The sequence below is a fragment of the Chroicocephalus ridibundus genome, chromosome 11 (genome assembly GCF_963924245.1).
Source record: "Chroicocephalus ridibundus chromosome 11, bChrRid1.1, whole genome shotgun sequence".
In the NCBI taxonomy this organism is placed as follows: domain Eukaryota; kingdom Metazoa; phylum Chordata; class Aves; order Charadriiformes; family Laridae; genus Chroicocephalus; species Chroicocephalus ridibundus.
In genome coordinates, this window is record NC_086294.1 from 605,440 (window position 1) to 628,660 (window position 23,221).

The window sequence follows — 23,221 nt, forward strand, 5'->3', positions numbered from 1 at the left end:
CAATATATTTTCTTTCATCGAACAAACTAAACCAGCAACAACATTTGAGGGGTGCTGTCACAAGGGTTTAGAACTGTTGAAACAAAATACTGGGAAAATGCAACCAAGAAAAGAATATTCTTTTGAGATAGTAGGTTTAGGACTCTCCCATCTAAGGAGCAGAAAAGGGAACCAAGTTCATGCATTCTTCAGGACGCTGCAGATAACACCAGTCCACTTTCTCACTCCCTACCATTTTCAAGCGTGTTGATTTTTTAAATTCTTTCCACTGTGTATGTTCACATCTGAATTAATTTCGGAAGTTAACTACTAAGGAAGTGCTTCTTTGCAACCCTCATGACGATATTTAAAAGACATCCGAATGCCTTACCTGAGACTGATCCTGAGATGGAGGTGTGAGCTGAGACAGGTCTGCTGCAGGAACCGACAAAACATTGTTTGGGTAATCCAGCAAGTAAGAAACAACATTTGTATGTCCTCCTTTGGCAGCTTCAATGAGCATTGTTGAACCATCCTAAAGGGAGATTTTGGAAATAAAAAGCCAGAAGATGAATTCTGCTACCTGGTGTAGCAAAATCAAATTAGACCATTTTAAGTTGCACATTTGCTAATCCATGAAGTCAAGGGCGCGGTTCTTTCAGCACCTATGATAAATGCATAGTTCTAGGTGAATACCTTGAGCCGATGAGTAGGATCTGCACCGTGAGCCAGAAGGAGCTCAACAACGGCCAGGTGGCCTCCCGCACACGCCAGCGACACCACCGTGTGGTCATTATTAGCCGTAGCCCTGTTGACATTGGCACCTATAACAAGAAGATCTCAGAATTAAACACAAGGAAATTTGTTTTACGAGAATGTATCAACAAGTACAGTATTTTCTGGAATAAACTTTTATCTTCTAATCTTCATAATTCATACACGCTTGCAGGGTGAAAGCACGGGATTTTGAATAACTGATGGCTTTTACACATCATCATCATCCTCACCTTGTAAAGACAAGGCAGTAATGACAGTAACAGTGGGCCTTGGAAGCGGTAAGAGAGAGGGAACACTTTTGGTGTACAAAGCCCAACTTTTAAATTTTCATTCTAAGCACTTACCGGTATCACTACTTGGCGCAACTTTTACTGTTTCAGAAGCACTGGAGGATGTATTTTTTTCTGAAGGAGGGAGTGCTTTTTTAAGAAACTGAAAATATTTGCTGTACTTCAAATCTGGTCACTAATCTATACAACAGAGTAGGAAGAGGAACTAGCAAAACATTTGTGATTCATTGTACCGTGAACTAGATGAAATTCAAAAACCCCTCAATGGTTTGACAAATGCTCACGTACACATAACCCAATTAATTCTGAAGAAGGATCACAAATATGCAGAATCGTCAAATGGCATTTTAAGTATTTAAATTAATTACTTAAACTAGTATTTTACCTTTGCTAATAAGGAATTGCACAGTGCATAAATGACCAGCTCGCGCAGCCTTCATCAGTGGGGTTCTCCCACCCTCAGATTCATGCTCCTGTTGTAAAGAAGAAATAGCACGTGTATAAACGGGCAAAAATTATACCATTGTTTTAGCTTTTGAACCATCTTGTGATGGGACCAGAACTACCTGTCTCAGTAGAAGATCTATCTTATAAGCTGATTGTAATCAATATAAACTGACTGGAATCAATTTTCACGTTACCTTAGTACTGAAGCACGCTGTAACAAAGCATTAAGACCGCCCAAGGAAATTTCCCCACTTATATTCCCCTTTGTATTTTGGTGTTCAAATGCACCACATCCTTGAGAACAGTAACGCCTTGTTTCCTCCTCAAAGAGGGAGGGCTATTAACACAAATATCAGCCAGCATCAGGGAAGTACACAAGTATCTACAGGAGCTGATGTGCAAGAGTTCTGGGAGCTGTCACACGCTGCATGCCAGACCTTTAAAACTGCAGTAACGGCTGAAGCGCAGACAACATTTTTAAAACACACTGCAGAGAATCAGCAATAAAAGCGAGACAAATCACTGCAGGTCACAAGGTCTCTGAATAGGAGGGTTGGAGATTAAAGCAGGAAGATGACAAAAGGATGAAACAAGCCAACAAAAAAGAATGAACAACAACAACAATTTTCTATTTTAAAAAGTTTCTTAATACTAGAAGGATGTGGTTGAATACAACTGTATTAGGGAAGTTACGGAACTAGAAAATCTGCCTGCTATGTAGACATGATCAATACCACAAAGAATGCTGACTAATACAGATCAGCCCTCCCGCAGCAGCAAGGGGAGAGAACATCATCTTCCCAGGAGTGTTTGTATTTGCGCTCTGATCAATAACATACCAGGACCATGGGGTTTTCTTAATTAAATATCTGGGAAGCCAAGCTTTAAATTCACTACTTATTTGCATGTCTATCTGACAGTGAAAGCTAACATTTAGTACTGACAATGGATGATACTGCCATTTACAAAGAGAAAAGGACAAAAATAGATTTGACAGAACAAATCAACTCCTTCCCATAGTTTCAGTATTCCTGAAAACTCTGCATACGTCCTTTGACATACGGCTTGCTTTGGTTGCAAGCTGCACCTCAAGCCAGCTTCCTGTTCGTACACGTAAGGAAGAAATCTCTTGCCTGCAGAAAATACAAACCCAAAATCCTTTGCTGTAATAGGGGTTACACTACCCCTCTCCTACGCGCTTTGGAAAGATCAGGAATGTGCTGCTCCTGTGCCTTCATAAGAACTTCGTGTTACTGTACACCACTTTAACACACGTTTAAACTCCACATCAGTGCTCCGATTTCTTTGCTCAGTAGGCAGTACAATGCGTAAGTGCACACAGGTGGATAGGAAGCCTTACAGACTTGCTACCGAAGTCACCTTTTTTAATAAGTAGATTCCACTCCCAGGGCAAATGACTGCTTAGCTGTCGGTAAGTATATGCATGCTTTTGGATTGTCTGCATGTCAGAAATATTTGCAGGACATGTAAAACTAATTATGTTAGTATGTGGCCCTGTGATGTGCAAGAATTAGCAGCATGCCCTTGAGCTCTGATGCTTACCCTGGTATTTGGCATAGTTTTTCCTTCCTCAGCCACTGCCAATAGACCATAAAAAGCCAGATGCTGCTATTTGCCTTATACACAGTTCACCCCTGGTACTGCCGGCAAATCACTCATAAAGCAGCTACAGATAGAAAGAACTATCGAACACCACCTCCTCGCTGAGCAGGAGCAGAACATTACTGCCCAAACAATTTCATACGCATTTCTAAATCCCCAGTGATGCAACAGCAAAGATGGCAAGAAGCAAAATTTATTTTGGGTCATCTTAGCTATATTCAAGATAGTGAAAAGCCATCCTATACTGCATTCCAATGCAACATTTCAGATAACTAGCGGTAAGATATCATTCTCTATTCCTAACAGACTTCACAGTTGCAGTCTTAAACACAAATGTCAGGAGTCTTATTTAAATGCAATGCAGATATTCTGCCCAGTTTAACCAACTGTCACTTCATCCAGCAGGCAGAACTTGATCCTCCACTATTATACACTTCAAATGCCTTCAGCACCATACACACCATCAGTCCAGCCAAACTAAACCATTTGTGTGCCCACCTGCTGTAGATCTTCAAATGTTACTGCATTTTGATGGTATTTTTCACATTGCAAGATAGAAATGCGTATTTTATTTTAAGATTAAATCAATTCTATGACTTCAGCACTCTGTTTAGTCCTAATAAAGGCTATCAGATAGCATCAACTCAAGCTTTAAGGGAAAACATCCAGAACAAGCCAAAATAACACGCCAAGCCAGTGCAGTGCCTTTGTCTACTCGCATCCTTTCTTTTACCTGGAATGGCTAAAAACTTCGAATTATTTTTTTAAGCCGCAGTAGATAACTAAAATCAGGACAGAGAACATGAGAGGTGTCCAAAAGCATCCCCCATCAGCTTTCCAATATGTTTCTTCCTTGTAGTAATACGAAGTATGTGCAAATGCTTATTTTGTAAAAAACAAAACTAGCAAGGAGTACTCATCTCCAAAGACAATTTCCCCAGCCACCTGCACTGTGGGACTCCCCACTGTATTCTGTCTCTCTTCACTGCTCCAATCCTGATAAATACAGCAGTCGGCACGATCAGAAAGCGGTATAAAAGAGGACACCCATGGCGGCTTTGACTAGAGAAGCAACCGAGTGATGTGCTCTCCTGCTAATTCTGCTCGAATAGAAAGAGCGCCCAAGACGAATTTTCCGTAGGTTTGGTTACCAGATAGAGAGGAAGGGGAAAGCGAGAGTACTACCCAAATCAGGCAAGAGTTTACGTTACCTGCACCTTTTTCACTGGGACTCAAAAAGGAGATGAGAATCCAGTCAGTAATAATTATTTCCTTTCTAGACAAATCAATACTTCAGAGAGCACAGCAAAAGCAGTGTCACCAGAAGCATCTTATGACAATCACTGATATTTTTTTAGTCTTGATTTCGAGTTCTCTGTTTTGGGAAATTCCAAGATCAGCGACCTAAGGGCTTTCTCCTCTCCCCCCCCATTATTCTCCTTGGTTCACAAGTATTCATGGTTGGCAAATATTAATCATTAGGATATTTTTTTTTAGTTTGTTTCCAATGTCTTATGTTATTTAAAAGTTCTAGAACAAAGTCCGCATTTCCAAAATAAAGGTCCAACTGCTCTCTTCAATTCTTTAACAAGCCCCTCTCACTCATGACAACAGTGAATATTTAATGGAAATCTAAATGTTATTCCAAGCAAAATGCTTTAGACGGTTTTTGATGCAGGACAATAGCCCAAAAATACAGTTCTTAACACTATGCCACTTTGCTAATTTTCAAGACTGAACTCCTATCAATCAAGAGACGTGGTATTCTAGCAGTCTCCAGCCTAACCTTCCTGAGATACGTACCAAACCAGTATTTAAGAGGCACCTAAACACTCAGCTAGGCCTCTAGTTTAAAGTAAATATCTGAAAAGAGAAGACAGCATACATCCACCTTCCTGTAGGAACACGTTTAACATAGCTACTTGTGCTAATCGACTCAATGAGATAACTTGCTGCATTTGTGAAGGTCGAGATACTGTTTTTTAAAACACCCAACAGCAGGGAAAATGCAAGACAAAGATGACATGTCTAGTCTACACAGCGAGCCTTTGTATTTGTATACTTGGAAGAAATTTAGATGCCTTAAAGCCATCATTGTCGTTAGCACGTATCCTGAGGCTGCAGCTTACAAGCATCAAAGGCCAACCTCACCTGATGCTTGCCCGGCTCTATGCCCTCCAAAATAGTCTTCTTTAAGTCCTCCTGCTTGTCCTGCGGAAGGAAAAAGAAGAACTCACGGCTCTTGTTCTACAAATAAATGCTGTTCTTGGCCATGAAGACCTGGAATGTGAGCTTAAGTGGATCAGATCCACCAACTGAAAACTCTGTTTTGCTGGAATTAGGCAAGCAAGCACAAAGGTAAGACCAAGCAACACAGCTCTCGCCAGTTACAACTACTACCACAAGCCATTTGGATTCGGGAAAAGAAGGTCATACACAGCATCTCCTCAAATACAAGATGACTTTTTATTCACTAGTAACAAAAGAGAGGATTTCATTGTACTTTACACCATCCAGAGGCTGCAACACAACATCCAAAAGATGTTAACTTCAAAAGTTAGCTTCACATGTCCTACAACCTTTTGTTTTATTTGTAGAAGACCGAGAGCCAAGTCCAAAGAGACCTGAAAATCCTGACCTTCCCCTGATGGTTCAAGAAATGGTATGGAAAAACACGACAGCTTCTCAGATCCCTCAGTGTAACCACAACATAGCTATCTCCAGCACGGTTTCACTCAAATCCATGAAGTACTGGCTACTTTTGTAATGTTTAAACGCTGCCTTACACACATTCCATCAGACGTGCAGCGTGTCATACACATAAAGGGAAGCGAGTTTCTAATTAAGGAGCCACATTAGTGAGGGGGACGTTATCAGCTGAAGGCAAAGAAACGATGCCTGCAATGACAGAAACATCGGTCTGTAAAAATATTTTGTCATAGGGGAAGAATCAAGAGGTAGTTTGGCATGCCTGTATTTATTTATTTATTGCAACTGGAGTTACATGGATGCCAAGTAGCCAGTATTAGTTTTTTTAAGGAAAGCTGCGTGTGGAATTTTAACAAATATAAAATCTCTGGGGAGAGCCTGACAGTGTAAAATGAGAAGAATGCAGGAATGAAGCTGCCTTCAGGGGTTCTCTTCCATCTCTCAGTCTCAGCATAAAAGCATCCCTATCTCTTGCAGTAGAAAGGTAAATGCCATCACTAGATCAACTCTCCTGTGCAGCAAAGCCACATGCACAGCTGCAAGGCAAGCCCAGATTAGAAAAATCCCAATTTAAAACTCTTCTCTGTACTTTTCTCAGCTAGGAACTTCCTGCTGTCCAAAAAGAACAAACTCTCTTTTGCGTTCAGCTACACCGAAACAGGCAAAAACGCAACCACCTTATCAAGAGCGACGTCCAGTGCGCGGCACTTCCTCCAGGTCTGATTCTACATGAAACGGAACAGGCATCTAAACAGGCACTTTCCATTTACAGAAAGGTATACACCTTAAAAGCAGGATATTGCCTCTCATCAAATATCACCAATACTCTTTGGGAGCTTTACAGTCCTTAACCTAGTTGCTGTGGGAACATACATGCACCACGCATGTCTTACCTTACGCAAGCTTTGAGATGTAGGTAACTGCCAGTAAAGACATAAAGAAGAAAAAAAAGAAAACCGAGAAAACTCTTATAGGAAAACCAAAAGTCTCCCTCTCACCTTTGAGATTAGACAAATCCTTGCCACACACTTAAATAACTATTGCCGAAGTGCTGGTTACTTTTTCCTGAAGCTATTGAACCATACCTCCACTTAGAAAAATGCTTTCATCAAAGCATATTTCAGGAGTTACAATCTCCAAAATTTTACTCCCGTTAATCACAAAATCTAAAGTAGGCATTTTGTTTACAAACATCTTTACGGGACAAGTAAAACGTACATTTGTCCCAATGGCAGGAGCTCAGACTGAGACCCTGAAAGTCTCCAGTCCCGCAGGCGATGAAGGAACTAGAATGCAACTACGGCACAGATGGGATCACAGGCTGAAGTCTTCAGATGTGCCTCATATTAAGTCATTCACAGACTTGGCAAAGGCAAGCTGATTTCAAAATGCATACATTAACGAGGAAAGGGGTAAGCCTGCCAAGTTAGTTTTGCTGCAGATTTTGACAGGCCAACTTTGTCACTGCAAGGACATGGAAAAGACAGGTCCCTTAAAGAAGGGCATCAGAAAAGCTCGCTACCAGACTTCACAAACAATTAGTCACAATGAGATACAAATTCATCAAACTACCATGCACAACTGAGCAGCTCTCCAGCAGACAGAAACAGATGAGCCTGTACTCTGACACTCTTCATTTCCAGTATAATTTGCCACTGCAGCCTTTTAAGGAAAAATTAACTATAAAACAAAGAAAGTTCATCTCGGCCATTGTTTTCTTTTAGTTCTCCTGGTTCTTGTAAAGCCACATTCCTTAATGAATCTAAGAGACTTCTCAAGATCTTCACTGGTTCTTGAACTGTTGGACATCTTCCACTAGATCAGGTTGGTCAAAACCCCATCCAACCTGACCTTAAACTTCTCCAGGAATGGGGCTTCCACAGTTCCTCTAGGCAATCTGTCCCAGTGTCTCACCACCCTCATCATAAAACATGCTCAAGGTTCTATTCTGAGATTGAGAAAACCTCAACTGAACATGAGCAATGCACAGGAAGCGGTTCAGTAGAGCAAGCTGGGTAACTTCAGCAAAGTTGGAAGACTTCAGTTTTCAATAAGCACGACACAGGAAACCCCCTGAGAGAAACACCTCCTGCCCTCTGCTGATTGGGCTAACCCCGCATGGAAGAGGCTCCTCTTCCCACCCGCAGTCTCAAAGTCTGCACCTCAAACCCCACTCAGTCCTGACCTCCTGGCAATTGGAGAGAGACCTGAGAAGCTGTCATGGTTTAACCTCAGCCAGCACCTAGGGCCACACAGACGCTAGCTCACCCCCCATCCCATATGGTAGGAGGAAGAGGGAGAAAAGGAGGGCGGGGGGGTGTGTGCAGGGGGAACCTCACGGGTTGATATGAAGACAATTTAATAGAACAATAACGGAAAAGGACAATGACAATAATAGTAATTGTAAAAGAATCATAGAATGGTTTGGGTTGGAAGGGACTTTAACGATCACCTCATTCCCACCCCCTGCCCTGGGCAGGGACACCTCCCACCAGCCCAGGTTGCTCCAAGCCCCGTCCAACCTGGCCTTGAACCCCTCCAGGGATGGGGCAGCCACAGCTTCTCTGGGCAACCTGGGCCAGGGGCTCACCAGCCCACAGTGAAAAATTTCTTCCTAATGTCTCATCTAAATCTCCCTCTTTCAGTTCAAAACCCTTCCCCCTCATCCTATGGCTCCCCTCCCTGATCCGCGTCCCTCCCCAGCTTTCCTGGAGCCCCTTTAGGTTCTGGAAGGGGCTCTAAGGTCTCCCCAGAGCCTTCTCTTCTCCAGGCTGAACAACCCCAATATATAAAATAAAGTAACACAAACAAGTTGCTCTTATCACCTGATTACCAATTGCCCAGCCTGTCTCAGGCAGTGACCACAGATACCTGCCCCCCAGCCAACCCCATTTATATACTGAGCGTGACACCCATGGTATGGAATGTTCCTCTGGCCAGCTTGTTTTGCCTATGCTCTCTCTCAGCTTCTTTGGGAAGCTGAAAAAGTCCTTGACTAACGTAAAAAACACCTGGCAACAACTGAAGTAATATGCATTATCAGCATCATTCTCACAGCAAACCCAAAACACAGCAGCTATTAGCAAGAAAATTAACTGGCTGAAACCAGGACAGAAGACAAGAAAGATCTGAGGTCTTATAGTAGGTTATATGTTTTTCCAAATCATGGAATAAAGGCTCTGAATTGGGAAGAAATGAGAGAACTGATCAGAACAGATCCTGACAGCCAGTGTTTATTGTTCCTTTAACTCAAGAGCATTTGGGGAAGAAAGATCAACTTACTTTCCTCAACCTAGAATAAGGGGGGGGAAAAAAAAAATCCCCACAAAAACTATGCTCTTTGTCTCCCTGGTCTGGAATAAAACAGAATATGCAGGTGGCTCAGAAACCAATAAAGTAACACCGCCACAATCCTGCAGTAGCTACATCTCTACAGGTAAATAAAACAGGGCCAGGAGATGAGCTTAGGCATGGACCACTGGTTGTTCACACTCTTCCTTTGTGCTGGCCCTGTCAAGAACCCCAGGGAGGAGACCACCAGGGACCGTTCCCAACAGGCAGCATGGAAAGTGTGACATCAGGCTAGTCTCCACTTATTTCAGAGGCCTCGCACCCTCAAGAACCCCTTCAAGACCTCATCCCACAACCCAGGGGTGTCCGATGTGTGCTCCCAGTATTGCGTCGTGCAAACACCGCTCTGGTGGGCTGCATTCTTACGGACACAGAGGCACAGCACAGCTTGGGGGGCGTTCAGTGGGTGCCATTCGCCCTTGTGATCAGAGAACAGCCCTCAGCCCTGTTTTATCTCAATGTTTAAGACATAACCAGTGTTTTCCTCAAAACGGACCGCCTCGCAACAGGGTCCGATGTCGCATGTCCAGCTCCTCAGTGACCGTGATATAAACCCCAGGTAGAAAGAAGGTTTCTGGAAAACAATGAAACATCAACGAAAGCAATCCCAGGAAAGACTGAGGTTGCTAGATGAAAAGGAAAAGAAGGAAGAGCAACTTGAGATGTACTTCCATGAACACCAGAAGGAGAGCAAAAGAAACTAGACAAATAACGACATGCTGACCAGAGGTCTAAGTCCAGATCCGCATCCAATTCCCTACACCACCAGAGACCTCCTGGGACAACTTGATGAAATCATCTAACCTCATTTAAATTACTCATGAAAACTGAAATCTACAAGAATAACCTTCCACAGTGCCAAAGAAGCTTTCTCATACTCCAGCTTCAGAAGCCTTCCTCAGAACCATTACAAAGATAACAAATGTATTTAAAGCAGCTTACAACTTCTAATAAAGGAAAGCACCACAGAGGCTTGAAAGGAAACTGCTCCAAACCCGAGGCACCTGCTGTAGGCACTGCTGCAGTTTTGCAGGCATTTCCCCACTTACTTACAATCAGAATTCAGAACCGGTAGATTTATATGGCAGCTCTCCCTTTCAGGTGCAATTTTCCTTTGCTCCCTTATTATATTTTTCCTTGACAGCCCCCCCGTTTTGATTGGTAGTACAAGAAAATGCAGTAAAATAAAACTTAACTTTAGAAAGGCATGTGATTTTTCTCAGCAATACTGATAAGAAGGAGATGCTAACGGCCACGAACACCGCTCAACTTAGTGATGAGAGGAAAAAATTAAAACTTACAACTCTATTAATTTTAAGTGACATTTAATTGGCAACCCTTGCACGTTTTTAAAAGTTTATACCTAGCAATTTATTTTATTTTTTTTTGTTCCAGGCTTTGCCCCTCACTATGAGATACTTCATACTGAGGAGCAAATATATAAGTTTTCATATATAAGTTTTTATAACCAAGTACTTAATTTCATTTTTTTTTTTTAATATACCCAATAAAACCCCAAAAATCTGTCCTGCCTCTACTGAAGTGCCTGATGCTTGGTACCCAACACTGACTCGAGCAAAGTGCAGCAGGTGGGACAAAAACCCCACAAACACCCCCCCGCCCCCATTCGCATGATCTCCTCCCTGGCAGGAACATAGGAAGCAGAGCTTTACTGCAGAAGAATTAATAAGGCCTGAAAAAAGTACATGCACAAATAAGAGTACAAGTGTTATTAATTCACAGTTACAGCATTAATTTATTTATATTTGTAAATATGAACTTAATAAAATAAAATACTTTGTGTAAGACTGAAATTTAAGTAACTTCATTAGATGTTGATTTATCAGGTTCAACGATGAACTATTCTGGCATTCTTGATATTTAAAAGGAACAAAAACCCTAAAATATCCAACCAAAATGCCAACCCCCTCCCAAGCAAACAAAAAACCACCCACACAAGCAGACAGTGAGGAAAAAGAAAGGAGAATAGTGGGAGAAAGTACAAAAAGGCAACCAAAAGAACAATCTTCCCTGCTTATGCCTTATTAGACACAAGTCTTCTAAAGGAGTTTAGGAGCCTAACGTATCTATTGCTTTTTACTGCTTCAAAGGCAAACAAACATTATCTCCCTGTCACTGATGAAGAGGCAGTTTTAGGTCTCCCGCTAGATGATACAGAAAAGCCAAGAGACTTACATAAACCACCTTGGTATGCTTAAACGTGTTACAGAAAATAAACTCTGTGAAAGCAATATACTAAAACCAGGAGTTACAAGAAAGAAAGTAAAAAAGATCGTATTCTGCTGGTCATTTAAAAGGCATTGTTTAGTTTGAGGGTTTTTTGTGTTGCTAGTTTTCAAAAGCTAAGAGACTTACAGTGTTCAGAAACGAACACTAAAATAGAGAAGCAGTAGCTCCTAATACTAAACCATTTTAAATTCCGAGCTGCAAAGCAGGTAAACTCTAGATCCACAGGAGTTTAAGAGTAATAAAGTAGCACCACGAAGCAAAGTAGCAAAGCAGAAGTATATCCTGCCAGGCAATTAAACTTAGGGATAATACTGAAATGAAGATAATCAACTGTCTCAAGTATAAGCTATAGGTAAAACTTTTGACTTAACAAATGAAAGATTATCCAATAAGAATCTTTATTTTTTTAGATCAAACAGAATATGCAGGCTTTTTCAAAAGTTCCTCTCATGCCTCTTTTCACACCCACATACGAGTCTCAATTGCTAAATTCGCCTTCCTGCTCTATAAGCGCACAAGCTTTGGCCTAGCGTTTGTAACCGAAGTGCTCTCCCCACAAGAGGCAGCAGGAGTCTCACCAAATCGGCACCAGCTTGAAGCAACACGTCTGCGACGTCAGTGTGTCCATTTTCACAGGCATAGGTCAGAGCTGTATCTCCCGTCGCTGTGGTGGCATGAACATTAGCTCCTAGAAACAGAACGTTAATTTTTTCTTATTGGACACCTCCTGATCAGCCATTTCATATCAGATAAACACAAAAATCAAGGCACTTCATCTGTGACAAAAGCTGTATCCTACTGACCGACAGCTTCCACCACCCAAGGGCATGGCTCTCATGGTGAAAATGGCTCTTGGAGTAAAAGCAATCTGAGGAGAGGGGATAAGCGACGGCTCAGAAAAAGCAATCTAAGCACTTAAACCTATATGCTCACTTACTCCTAAGTTCCCTCTACAGCAATGAAGATGTCAGTTGTTACAACAAATAAAATGAATCCAGACAGTTGTCTAGACTATCCATTTGACATGGAGCTGCATGCCAGGGAAAATCAGACAAAATGCATGTAGTATTAATACTAATTCAATAACAAGACCATACGCTTCTACAAATTTCATTTTTTCCCTGCTCTTTAGAATCATTTGCTTTAAAAACATTTTGTTGAAATAATTTGACTAGCTTCATATATGCCACCTACATGAAAACTATGCATGCCTCTTGCTACATAACGTGTAATTCTTCAAAAAAAGATGCCAATGTGATTGGCCATGTTCTTATTTTCAAGGTGTGAGATATATTCAGAGACTCCGTGATGCCAAAACAAGGCTCCCCAATGAACCTCCTACACGATCGTTAAGTGCAGCGCAAGCAGTGTTCCAAGTGAGCTGGTGACGGGTGTCACACGCTGGTCTCACCGCACTGAGACACAGTTGTTACTGTCCCTCCATGAGCAGGGAGCATTACTCTCTAGAATTACAAATCCAGACAATTTTTACACTTATTCTCAGAAAAACACATACAAATAAATCACATCCCATAAAAAGGAAGATTTCCGAAATGCAGCTCCTTTTTATTTATTTAATTTTTTTAAGCTGTATTACTGCACTTTCGTCTCTACCAACTTTAAACTAACAGATGAACTTTGGAGCATCATTTCCCCCCAACTCCAGCAAGATTTAATTTTTGCAACTGGACAATGCAGTAGCAAAACTCATTCATCACAGAAATTCAGCTAATTCCAGAATCTGTCCTGCGCACTATTTCCCAGGGCACAATTCCTAAAGCACTGGTTATTCAGGGAGGCTGACTGCAGATGATCAGGCTCAGTCAAAGCAGGGGTAGCATATAAAAACAAGCATTATCTGTATTAACATTTTGTCCTAAATGCAGTTAGCTGGAAACAATGTTCCCAAGTTGAGGGTTTTTACATGTGCAACAGCATCCAGTGCTCAGTGAGACTCTTTTCCTCTGCTTAACAGTATCAAACAATAATTACATGTAACATATGCTTTTTTCTTCTTGCTAAAGTATCTGAGATTATAGTTTCTTGTTACCACACTGCCACCATCAAGTCCAAGTATCTTCTAAATCATATAGAACACTGGGTCTCTAACATCCGTGGGCTAGATCATGTGCACTATACACATACCTGCTGCCAGCAAGTATTTCACCAATTCAAGATGACCCTCTTGAGCAGCTTCCATCAAAGGTGTTGAGCAACCGAGTTCTATATCAGCTCCTGCCTTAATAAGGAAGTCAGCTACTTCAGAAAACCCTCCACAACATGCCAGAGTAAGAGCTGTTTCCTGTGTTTCTTCCGTCTGTGCGTTTATATTTGCCCCTAGGAAACAAAACAGCCGTTACTTTAAGTGACCAGGCACAGGGCAGAAAGGTGAATGGTCATCACCTCCACAGTCTGGGCGTTTCAGCTTTGCAAGGAGCAGCGACAATCAACGCTACCTCAGAGGAATCTGCACAGAATACCTAACGGCAAACAGTCAACGCTGCATTCTTCACAGGGAACGCTCAAGAAACGCCAGTGATCTCACCCTGTGCTAGTAGCAAGGCTACCATCTCTTCATGGCCTTCCCGGGCAGCTTCCATTAGAGGAGTATAACCTTCGTCGTTAACTTCCTCCAGGTTAGCTCCCCTTTCAATCAGGAGAGCTGCTAACTCCACGTGTCCACCACAAGCAGCCAGAGTGAGTGGAGATTCAAATGAATCTGCAGGCATGTTCACTTGAGCACCACTGTCCAAAAGCAAGCGTGCCACTTCCACGTGCCCATCCTACAAAACAAAAGGTGAACACAAAAATCAGAAACAGTTGGAGTCGCTTTATGCTGTAGTTGCAATCGCTATCGTACTAGCTCTGAAAGTGATCCTAAAAAGACAGTGTCTTTTTACTTATGATGGTTCAATTTATGACATGGTTACGGCAACACTTTGATTAAACTGACCTTCAGGTTTCCACCTACATCTAAGTTGGGCTTAAATTTATGAGGAAAAAGAGCTAGACATATGATGTTTGTGTGGGTTCTTTTTCCTTCTTTCTCGAGGCAGTAGGGAAAGAGTTATGGGATAAGACTTTCTTAAATATCCACCAAAATACCTGAGAAACAAAAGTAACAGAGATAACAAACAAGTACCATAAGCAAATAAACCCACTCTATGACTAAACCCCAAAAGAAGCATTGGAAAAAAAGATTTCCTCCTCCTTTGTAGTTGATTCATGGCTTCTACAGACACAAAAAGCTCCAACCAGCAGTTTCTGGATGCTGGGAAAGATACCTACTGAGACACTGAAGTGGATTACAATGAAGTAGGTAACGGGAAGAGGGAAGACTCAAATACATCTTACAGGAGACTGCAAAGCGCCTTGGGCTGAAGCAATCTTTGCCACAGAGGGAAGAGAATACAGATCGCCACAGCAGCCTGAGCGCTTACCAATCAAAGCATAGAAATGCAGCTGTCAACTTCTCAAGCAACTACTACTAAGCTCGTCAATGTCAGACCAAGTACCAAAAACCCATGTGTCGTAGTTTAACCCTAGCTGGCAACCAAGCACCACGCGGCCGCTCGCTCGCGGGAAAGAGAATCAGAAGGGCAAAAGTGAGAAAACGCATGGGTCGAGATAAAGACAGTTAATAGGTAAAGCAAAAGCCGTGTGCATGAGCAAAACAAAACAAGGAATTCATCCACTACTTCCCATGTCAGGCAGGTGTTCAGCCATCTTCAGGAAAGCAGGGCTCCATCAGTGTAATGGTGACTTGGGAAGACAAACGCATTCACCCAACATCCCCCCTTCCTCCTCCTTCCCCCAGCTCTATACAGTGAGCATGTCGTCATAGGGTATGGGGTAGCCCTTTGGTCATTCGGGGCCAGCTGTCGCAGCTCCGGCCCCTCCCAATGCCTCGTGCACCCCCACCCCGGCGCTGGCAGGGCAGGGTGAGGAACAGAAAAGGCCTCGATGCTGTGTGAGCACTGCTCAGCGGTAACGAGAACATGCCTGAATTACCAACAACACTTTTTTCAGCACAAATCCAAAACGCAGCCCCATACTAACTACTGTGAAGAAAATTAAGTCTATGCCAGCCAAAACAAGCTCACCGCGTTTCACCTACAGCGTGGTTTGTAGAAAGCCACAATACCTCTGAAAAGGGGAAAACAAAGAAGTTTTGGCATTAGGAAAGGAGAAAGACTCGCACGGTTTCTCCCTCTCACGTCATTTAAGAAACTGGGACCCAAACACGTGGAACAATTTGGAGAAGAGATCTTGGAAAACTGAAACAGACTACACCTAAGGAAGGGGGAAGGTCAGAGCCACACACAGAGCGCTCAGTGAGATGAAGGTCTGAGGGTCTAATCAGAGGAAGTTTCATGCTAGACCTTTCCTCGGCACACATAGTTAATAGGATAACTTAAAGATGGAAAGGGAACTCCAAGTAAAAGACTTGAATCAAAGCATGCTCTTTGTATCTCAGCAGAGAGAAAACTACTTGCTGCCTTGCATATTGCAGGTGCATAGGTATCAGGTGCACCACCTTGGGCACTCCATTTGCCATCCAAAGAAATATGGGGTTCTTCCAGAGGGAGTAAACTGTCAGCCAGCTTTGATGAGTTAGAGCCCTATGTCCTGCCACAGTGGTTCTCCCGGGATTTGGCAGTTAAACTAGCCCCAGCACATGCTGACAGATTTTTGCAAGAGAACTAAAGGATACTTCTTCCTGAGGAAGACATAAAAAGGGACAATTTCAGTGCCAAACAGCCGATGTTTTTATGTTGTGTCCTTGGGAGGAAATCTAAATAAAATTGAACAATACTAAAGAGCAAAACCAAAAGACATGCGAAGACCTCTGCCCCAAGGTTCAAGCCAGGGCAGTCCAGAGTAGAGCAGTGATACCTAGGGGTGATTATAAAGTTATAAAGCTAAGACTTCCACTAATTCCCCAAATTAAAGAACTTCTTATGTATTAAGAACAGCAACCTCAAGCAAACTACCAGTTCCCCATTCTCAACTCACCAGAATTGTCAGGCAGTAACTCAAACAGCTAACACAGAGCTAGAGAAGAGGGGGCAAGAGGGATACCCAACACGCGACTCCTGCCAACGCTTGTCTCAAGCTGACCATGAAGGAGGCAGTAAGTAACCCCAGACTGGTGGCAATCAATTCTGCAAATTAAGGCCAGGCTGTCGTTCTCAGAGAAGCTGGCTGAAAGCCAACAACCTCATCTAACCAAAGGCATGATCCTAGGTGTGGTACTCCATCTCGACCGGAGACGCTTGAAAAATAACTGGCGATCAGAGACGAAACGCCTCAGCTCCCTGTATTTGCAGCATTCATTAGCTGGAAACCAGCGAAGACTGGGAAAAGTCACAATAATTTGGTGGGATGGTTCCCTTCTGCAAGGGTGCAGCCAAAAGATAACAAGGAAAAAATTCCATCATTTGACTTGGAGTTGCAACTTCAAAAAAATCAATTTCCTCTCTGTTACTTTTAAAGGTCAATACATGCTCTGTAACACAAACTAATCTGAACCATCCAAGAGCTTAAAAACCTGCAGGCAACCCACACTACTTTATCTTCGCCACGTGAGACACTTCATCGTCTCCAAGCCAACCCAGTGCTCAGACTTCACCATCATGAAAGAAAAAAAAACAAAAGACACAAAAAAAGACTAAACCCAAACAGAAGCGTGGGCTGATTAAAACACGTAGTGTGCAGTCACGCTGCAATCTCCTTTAGGTGACAGCATACACCCACTGCAGCCGCGTCCCTCTGAACTCCTTACTGGCACTAGGCTCTCCTGCAGGGAAGACTATTCAAGGATACTATTACCATCTCACTATCGGAAGACTTCAACACAGCTCGAGACATAATCTGACCTTGATCACTTGCATCACCTCCTCCCAACTGCACTAAAAGAACACTTGATCCTCCAGCACTGAGAGGACGGGAAGAACGTTGCTGCCTGTCTTCTAAGGATTAGAGGCTGCTGGGAGCAAATGAAGTTTTCCTCCGTTCGCTGTGCCTCCTATGAAAACAAGGTCCCTGTTCTTTCTTCCAAGAAGTTCCCCATCTTGAAGAACAGATAAAAGGTCTGGTTGCAGACACGCTTTGACACAATAGCACACTCTTTATTAAGACGAAGCCATTAGAAAGGGAAGTTTTCACTCAATGGCTGCTTTGAAATTATAAGAGTTGCCCGAGAACTAAGAACTAAACTACTTTTGACCTACCCTTTTCTTTTTAAAAGAAAAACCTCACAGCACCATTTACTGAAACCTGGAAGAAAGCAAACCGTCTCTACATGCAAAACACTTGCCGCAGTGCTGAGAGGACACGTGCAACGCATCAGTCACCCAGCTCAGGGCACTTCTAGGAGGCTCATATCACGATGGTCAGAGAGATCTTACTCATAAAGACAAAGGTGTACTCTTACGCTACAAAAGAAACAGTGACTTGGGCTCGACCTACGACTTCACTGCACTGCAGATGAGTCACCCCTACATTCCACATAGGGAGCATTTAAAACAACACATCACAAAAATTAGAACAATTTTTGTATGACCAATTTGACTGGGTGGCTGTCCACCCGTGGTCACTACAGTAAAGGCTTTCTTAAGATAAAAGCTAACACGCGCTCGCTTGCAGACCCCAAACAGCTTGTTAAAAAAGGCTCACTTTATTTAATCAGCTCTTTTATTTCTCTCATTGAAAAGGGAGCAGTACGAATAAGGGCTATTTACCATGCAGGCCTCCATTAGCGCCGTGTGCATCTCATCCGTCTTATGTTCTTGATCAGCTCCAGCTTCAAGCAAAAAACGAACCATGTCTAAATGGCCTTCAAATGAAACAGATAAAAATAAATACACATTTAATATTGTAAACTTTTAGAGGTACATACAATACACAATGAAATCATTCAGATGTTCATAGCTCGCTGTTGCAATTTTTACAAGTTATAATTCACAAGACTGCTCTTTTTAAAGTACTCTAAAAAATACCAATGCAAAACGGCCAGCCAGACTTTAGACAGTCTTCCCCAGAGGCACTGCCCAACTACGAGATGAAGACAGACCTCTCTCATTCAAGTTTTGACACCGGCAGCTTTCCTTGTGACTTCAAGCTATAAAAGCTGGCTTATTCCTTATTCAACTATATAGTGACGTATCATTTAAGTGTTCCAAGGCAGCACACGCGCAGCTGAGGGGATTATCTTTTAGAGGTAGATTCATGTAGATCTGAACTTAACTTTAAGCTTTTTAATCCTAGCTTTCACAGACATATTTGTGAGAACTAAGATACACACACATTGTATCACATTATGCTATCTGACAGTATTTTTATAAGCTTCTACTGAACTTTACCAATACCTGTTTTCAACTCTATTAGTTTTTTGCCATTTTAGAATTTTTCTCTTACATGTTATACATTTTATCCTCTCAATGAGCATCCTCCTCCAAGACAAGACTTAATTTTACATGAACTGAGAGGAAAACAAAGTAGCTCAACCACCTTGTCAAACATAATACAGGAAATCTCCACTCAATGAAGTTCTTCTGTTACATGACATCACTCTGCTAAGTTTTAGGTCAGAAGAAGCAAGAATGCCCCTCCAATGTATCCAGGAGTACTATCTACCGAAAGTTCTCTCTAAGGAACTACTATATGCTTCAGGAAATCCATGACAAATCCAGATGCAACTTTTCAGATGAGTTACACATAGCGTGCATCCTCCGATTCTGACCACAGAGGCAAAATCTGAAGTTACTATGAGGATAACCCGCATCCTTATAGCGTCTATTAGGAAAAAAAACGAATGTTGGAAGTTTTATGGAGGTTTTTGGAAAGAAAAAACCTTGGAAGCACACTGGATTACCATTGCAGTAAGTTACTTCATACTGAAACTTTAAATAGCAAAAGATATTAAGTCAAAAGTCCATAAAAGTTCATAACACATGACAATTCACAGACATCCTCCAAAATTACACTGAAGGAAAAGTATCCAGTAATAATACTAGCATTTTCACCCCATCAGGTATTCCAGGAACATTTGTTCTAACTTTACCTTTTCCTAATAACTGAGAGAGATGTTTTCAGAACTTGCAGATAGTTGGTGAGGGGAATCTGCATGAAATAAGGGATGTGGTGGTAGGGGAAGAGGAGAACGGTGACGTGTCAAAGCACAAGTTTGGACGCAGCAGTCACAGGTTTTCACCTGCAATGTGTCGAATACACGTCCGCCACATCTGGACTCAAGCAGACAGGCTTAATGCCACTACACCATGGATGATCCCTTCCTGACATCGACTTTAAAACCGAAACCCAGTATTCCAAAACTCTTAAGAAAATATTCAAAGTATGGCTGGAAGCTTTAATTAGATAAATCCTAGCAAATAAATTTAAACAAAAATAGAAAACAAGGCAAGAGACAATACCTTTATAGCATGCAAGCGTAAGTGCACTTTCTTTGAACTCGTTGGAGTGAGTGTTGATTCCCGCACCGTATTCCAGCAATACTCTTGCAACCTCAACATGACCTGCACTGGCTGCTTCCATTAAGGGGGTATGCCCATTCTCATTGTGGTCTTCTATATTAGCACCGGCTTTCAATAGCACCTTCACTATGTCAACAAAGCCCCCAGCACACGCGTAAGTGAGGGCCGTGTTCCCTGCAGAGAAGAAGAAGTTCACATGAAAGCTCTTTCTGTCACCCACTCTTAATACAGGAAAGGAAATTAGTTTTAACAGCTCTGAACAAAACCAAGTACATTGCTAGCAGCAGCCATTTACCTCACAGCAACATTGCTCCAGCCAATAATTTCAGGATGGGTATAAAATCCCAACACAACTGTAACGTGAAAGAGTTTTAATGCAAAGCCAATATTAAAAATCGTGGTGTTTTTCTTTGATGATTATGTTTCCTTTCCTACTTCAGCACACAGAGAGATCAAATGCACACACAAAAAGATCAATGAGTAACTTTCACGCTCCCTATAGAGAGTGTGGGCAGGGGGAGACGTGTTTGGGGTTTTTTTGCCTAAGAGCGTGTCCTGTAATTCCTTGAAAAAAAAATCTTTTCCTGGCTGGATGAAAAAAATGTTTATAATTTAAATCTCCGGTACTGTAAGTGACAGAATCACATAAGGCTCATGTTTTAAATGCTACAGTCAATTTTAAGGTAAGTTCTGTTTAATACGGCTAAACATCAAGATACAAAGAATATTTCATAGTTCGGACACCTGACTTTTAAAATTTGAACAAAGTTTAAATTCTATCTCAATATTAGCAGAACCCAACTGCAGGTTAATAGCCTCAGCAAGGTTAGTTAAGCTGTGATCAAGCATCAGCAACGCAGACAACATTCAATGCTCCAAGAACTGTACCTCCTCTTTGGGAAAAATTAATAGACTGAAATAACTGGCCTTGACCAGATGTGTCCCATGGTCATCTTACTGGGTAATTTTGGATTATGCAGACGAAAAAAAACCCTAAATTTCATGTGGCTTTCCCAGGAACAGTGTTTTCCATTACAGTTTATATTAAAAACAACCTTTAATAACGGCCAGGTAAGACTCTGAACACATCCACTATGTATCTGGCCTATTCTTAATAGTTCCTGTCATGTTTTCTTGTGAATGAAACTATTAGACAAAACCACAGACTTTCAGAACAGCTGCATGTCTTTTTTGCCAGTCTTACTAATTCTTCGTGTTCCTGCTTCCCAGTTACCTGTTGAAGACTGTGCGTTGACATCTGCACAATGAACAAGGAGAAGTTTAACAATATCTACATAGCCTCCGCTGGCAGCTGCCATTAAGGGAGTTATGTCTCCTTTATTCCCTCGATCTTCAACGTTTGCATGCATTGCTAGTAGCACCTAGAGAAAAAAGTTCACTTTAATGAATAAATTTTAACACCAACATTTTGCTTTTAGTTCAGTGAGGCTTGTGAGAATGATGTCCCAGCCAGCTGTGACGTCCCCTTGCAGGAACATCCCCCAGTGGTGAAGCACAATGGCACTCCCCGGGACCATTTATAATTACTGCCTGCACCGTGCAATGCTTCAGGAAACACTGCTTTTCTACATTTATTCATATCTGCTAAAATCATCAAGTGACGGTGCAATATTGACATTTTCGAAAGTCATAGGGCAATTCACTGGACAGAATGACACCACAGAAACGCAAGTATAAAACCCAGAAATTAACACAAATTAATGCACTGTTGATAGAGATGTGATTAACAAAAGGACTGAGTGACTGAGACATGAGTTTTTAGAAGGTAACCACTTGCAGTGTTTGATTTTTCTGCTATTTTAGATCTTATTGCAATGTCTGCTTGGCAGAACAGCTTGACTGCATCTAGAACAATGCCAGAAGAGTAGATACACCATAAAACACAAGATACGTTCCTCAGACACGTCCCTGAAGCCTAAAGGCATATATGACGGCATTTTCCACTAAGACGACAAACGGTAACTGGAAGCCCACAACATAGTAACTGATATTCTGTTCAGATTGTAAGAAATTACTATAATCAGAATAGCTAAAACATTTACCTACCAAGAAAGCCCATTAGACAACGCTTCGCAAAGGTTTAGTTGTGATTACATTTGTTACTTACTTGTGCCAATTCATAATATCCTGCTGAACAGGCCAAGCAAAGGAGACTCTCCCCTTCTTCAGTATGTTCATTCACGCTTCTTCCTTCATCCAGCAGCTTCCGGACAGCATTTACATCCCCATCCGAGCATGCTTCTGCCAAACTGCGACTGGAAAATCAGTTACCACAGAATAAGCTCAAAATAAATCTGAAATAGAGGGATAGCTTTCCTAGACAAGGAAGAAGTCTTTACTTAAAGACTCATGACATTAGTACTAAGCCTTACTAGAAAATATACCTTACAGATTTTTTTTTTAAGAAAAAGTATACAGGTTATTTCCACAGGTGAAACGGAGATAAAGACCTTGCTTATGTCTAAATTAGCTCTCGTCCTCATCAGTTGCTAACTCACATAAGCTCTCATATATGCTCAAAACTAGCTAATTTCTGATGTTTGCAAGATACAGATGCAAGTCTCGCTGATGCTATTCACACTTCAGTGGAATGCCAGATGCACAGAAGTTACGGCCGCAAGAAACTGCTGACTACAGGTACCAAGGCAAATTTCTAGGAGAGATAAAGCCAAAAAGCACACAGCCTAGTGCCAGAGACCACTAATACTGAATACTGAAACAAGACACACTTCTGGCCGTTGTCTCTCCTGTAGCGAGACTATCTCCCTCTCTGCACTAGCCCAAAGCTTTTTGCTTTTAATTGAAAACACCGGTTTCTTAATTTAAGCAGCCATTTCAAAGAAAAATCCTTACCTTACCTAATGGCATCTTGAAGGAAGAAAGGAGAGGCGCCTTACAGAAAGAACTTTACTGTGTTTCCTGTCATGCACTGTTAAAAGCATGTTACAGAAGTTTTCAGATGGATGAAATAAGCCAATTGAACTGCACGTTTTTTAAACAGCAATAACAAGACAAATCCTACATGGAACACCACTAACTCATACTTAAAAAAAGCCACAAGAGGTAATTACAAGCTAAGAGTTAGAAGGAAAAGACAAGACAGACCTGAGTTCTTGGCACCTAAAAGCTCAGAAGTCTATAATGACTGCTTTAACCGTCACTAACCCTGGAGTAGAGAGAATAGTTATTTTCCCTGAGACCAACGAAAGTACACTCAACAAATCTCGAAACGGGTGAGCTGAGCTTCAGTTTATTTCAGACCAAGTCACCTGTCCTTTA

General features: G+C 41.9%; 1 protein-coding gene across 16 annotated transcripts in view; it reads right to left on the bottom strand.

The window, feature by feature from the left end:
- Positions 1-23,221, bottom strand: part of ANKHD1 (ankyrin repeat and KH domain containing 1) — a 123,078-nt gene that overhangs the window by 53,066 nt on the left and 46,791 nt on the right. For 12 of the 16 annotated variants that reach the window (XM_063349203.1, XM_063349207.1, XM_063349211.1 and 9 more), the window contains exons 4-14: positions 22,050-22,197; positions 21,156-21,303; positions 19,862-20,095; positions 18,170-18,264; positions 13,972-14,209; positions 13,572-13,763; positions 12,005-12,114; positions 5,268-5,327; positions 1,432-1,519; positions 676-803; positions 371-514 (exon numbers count right to left, since the gene is read on the bottom strand). In XM_063349203.1, coding sequence (XP_063205273.1) covers positions 371-514; positions 676-803; positions 1,432-1,519; positions 5,268-5,327; positions 12,005-12,114; positions 13,572-13,763; positions 13,972-14,209; positions 18,170-18,264; positions 19,862-20,095; positions 21,156-21,303; positions 22,050-22,197 — 1,585 coding nt within the window. Of the gene's footprint in view, positions 1-370; positions 515-675; positions 804-1,431; positions 1,520-5,250; positions 5,328-12,004; positions 12,115-13,571; positions 13,764-13,971; positions 14,210-18,169; positions 18,265-19,861; positions 20,096-21,155; positions 21,304-22,049; positions 22,198-23,221 lie in introns of those variants that run through there. The other 4 variants (XM_063349208.1, XM_063349217.1, XM_063349216.1 and 1 more) reach the window with 2 other exon arrangements.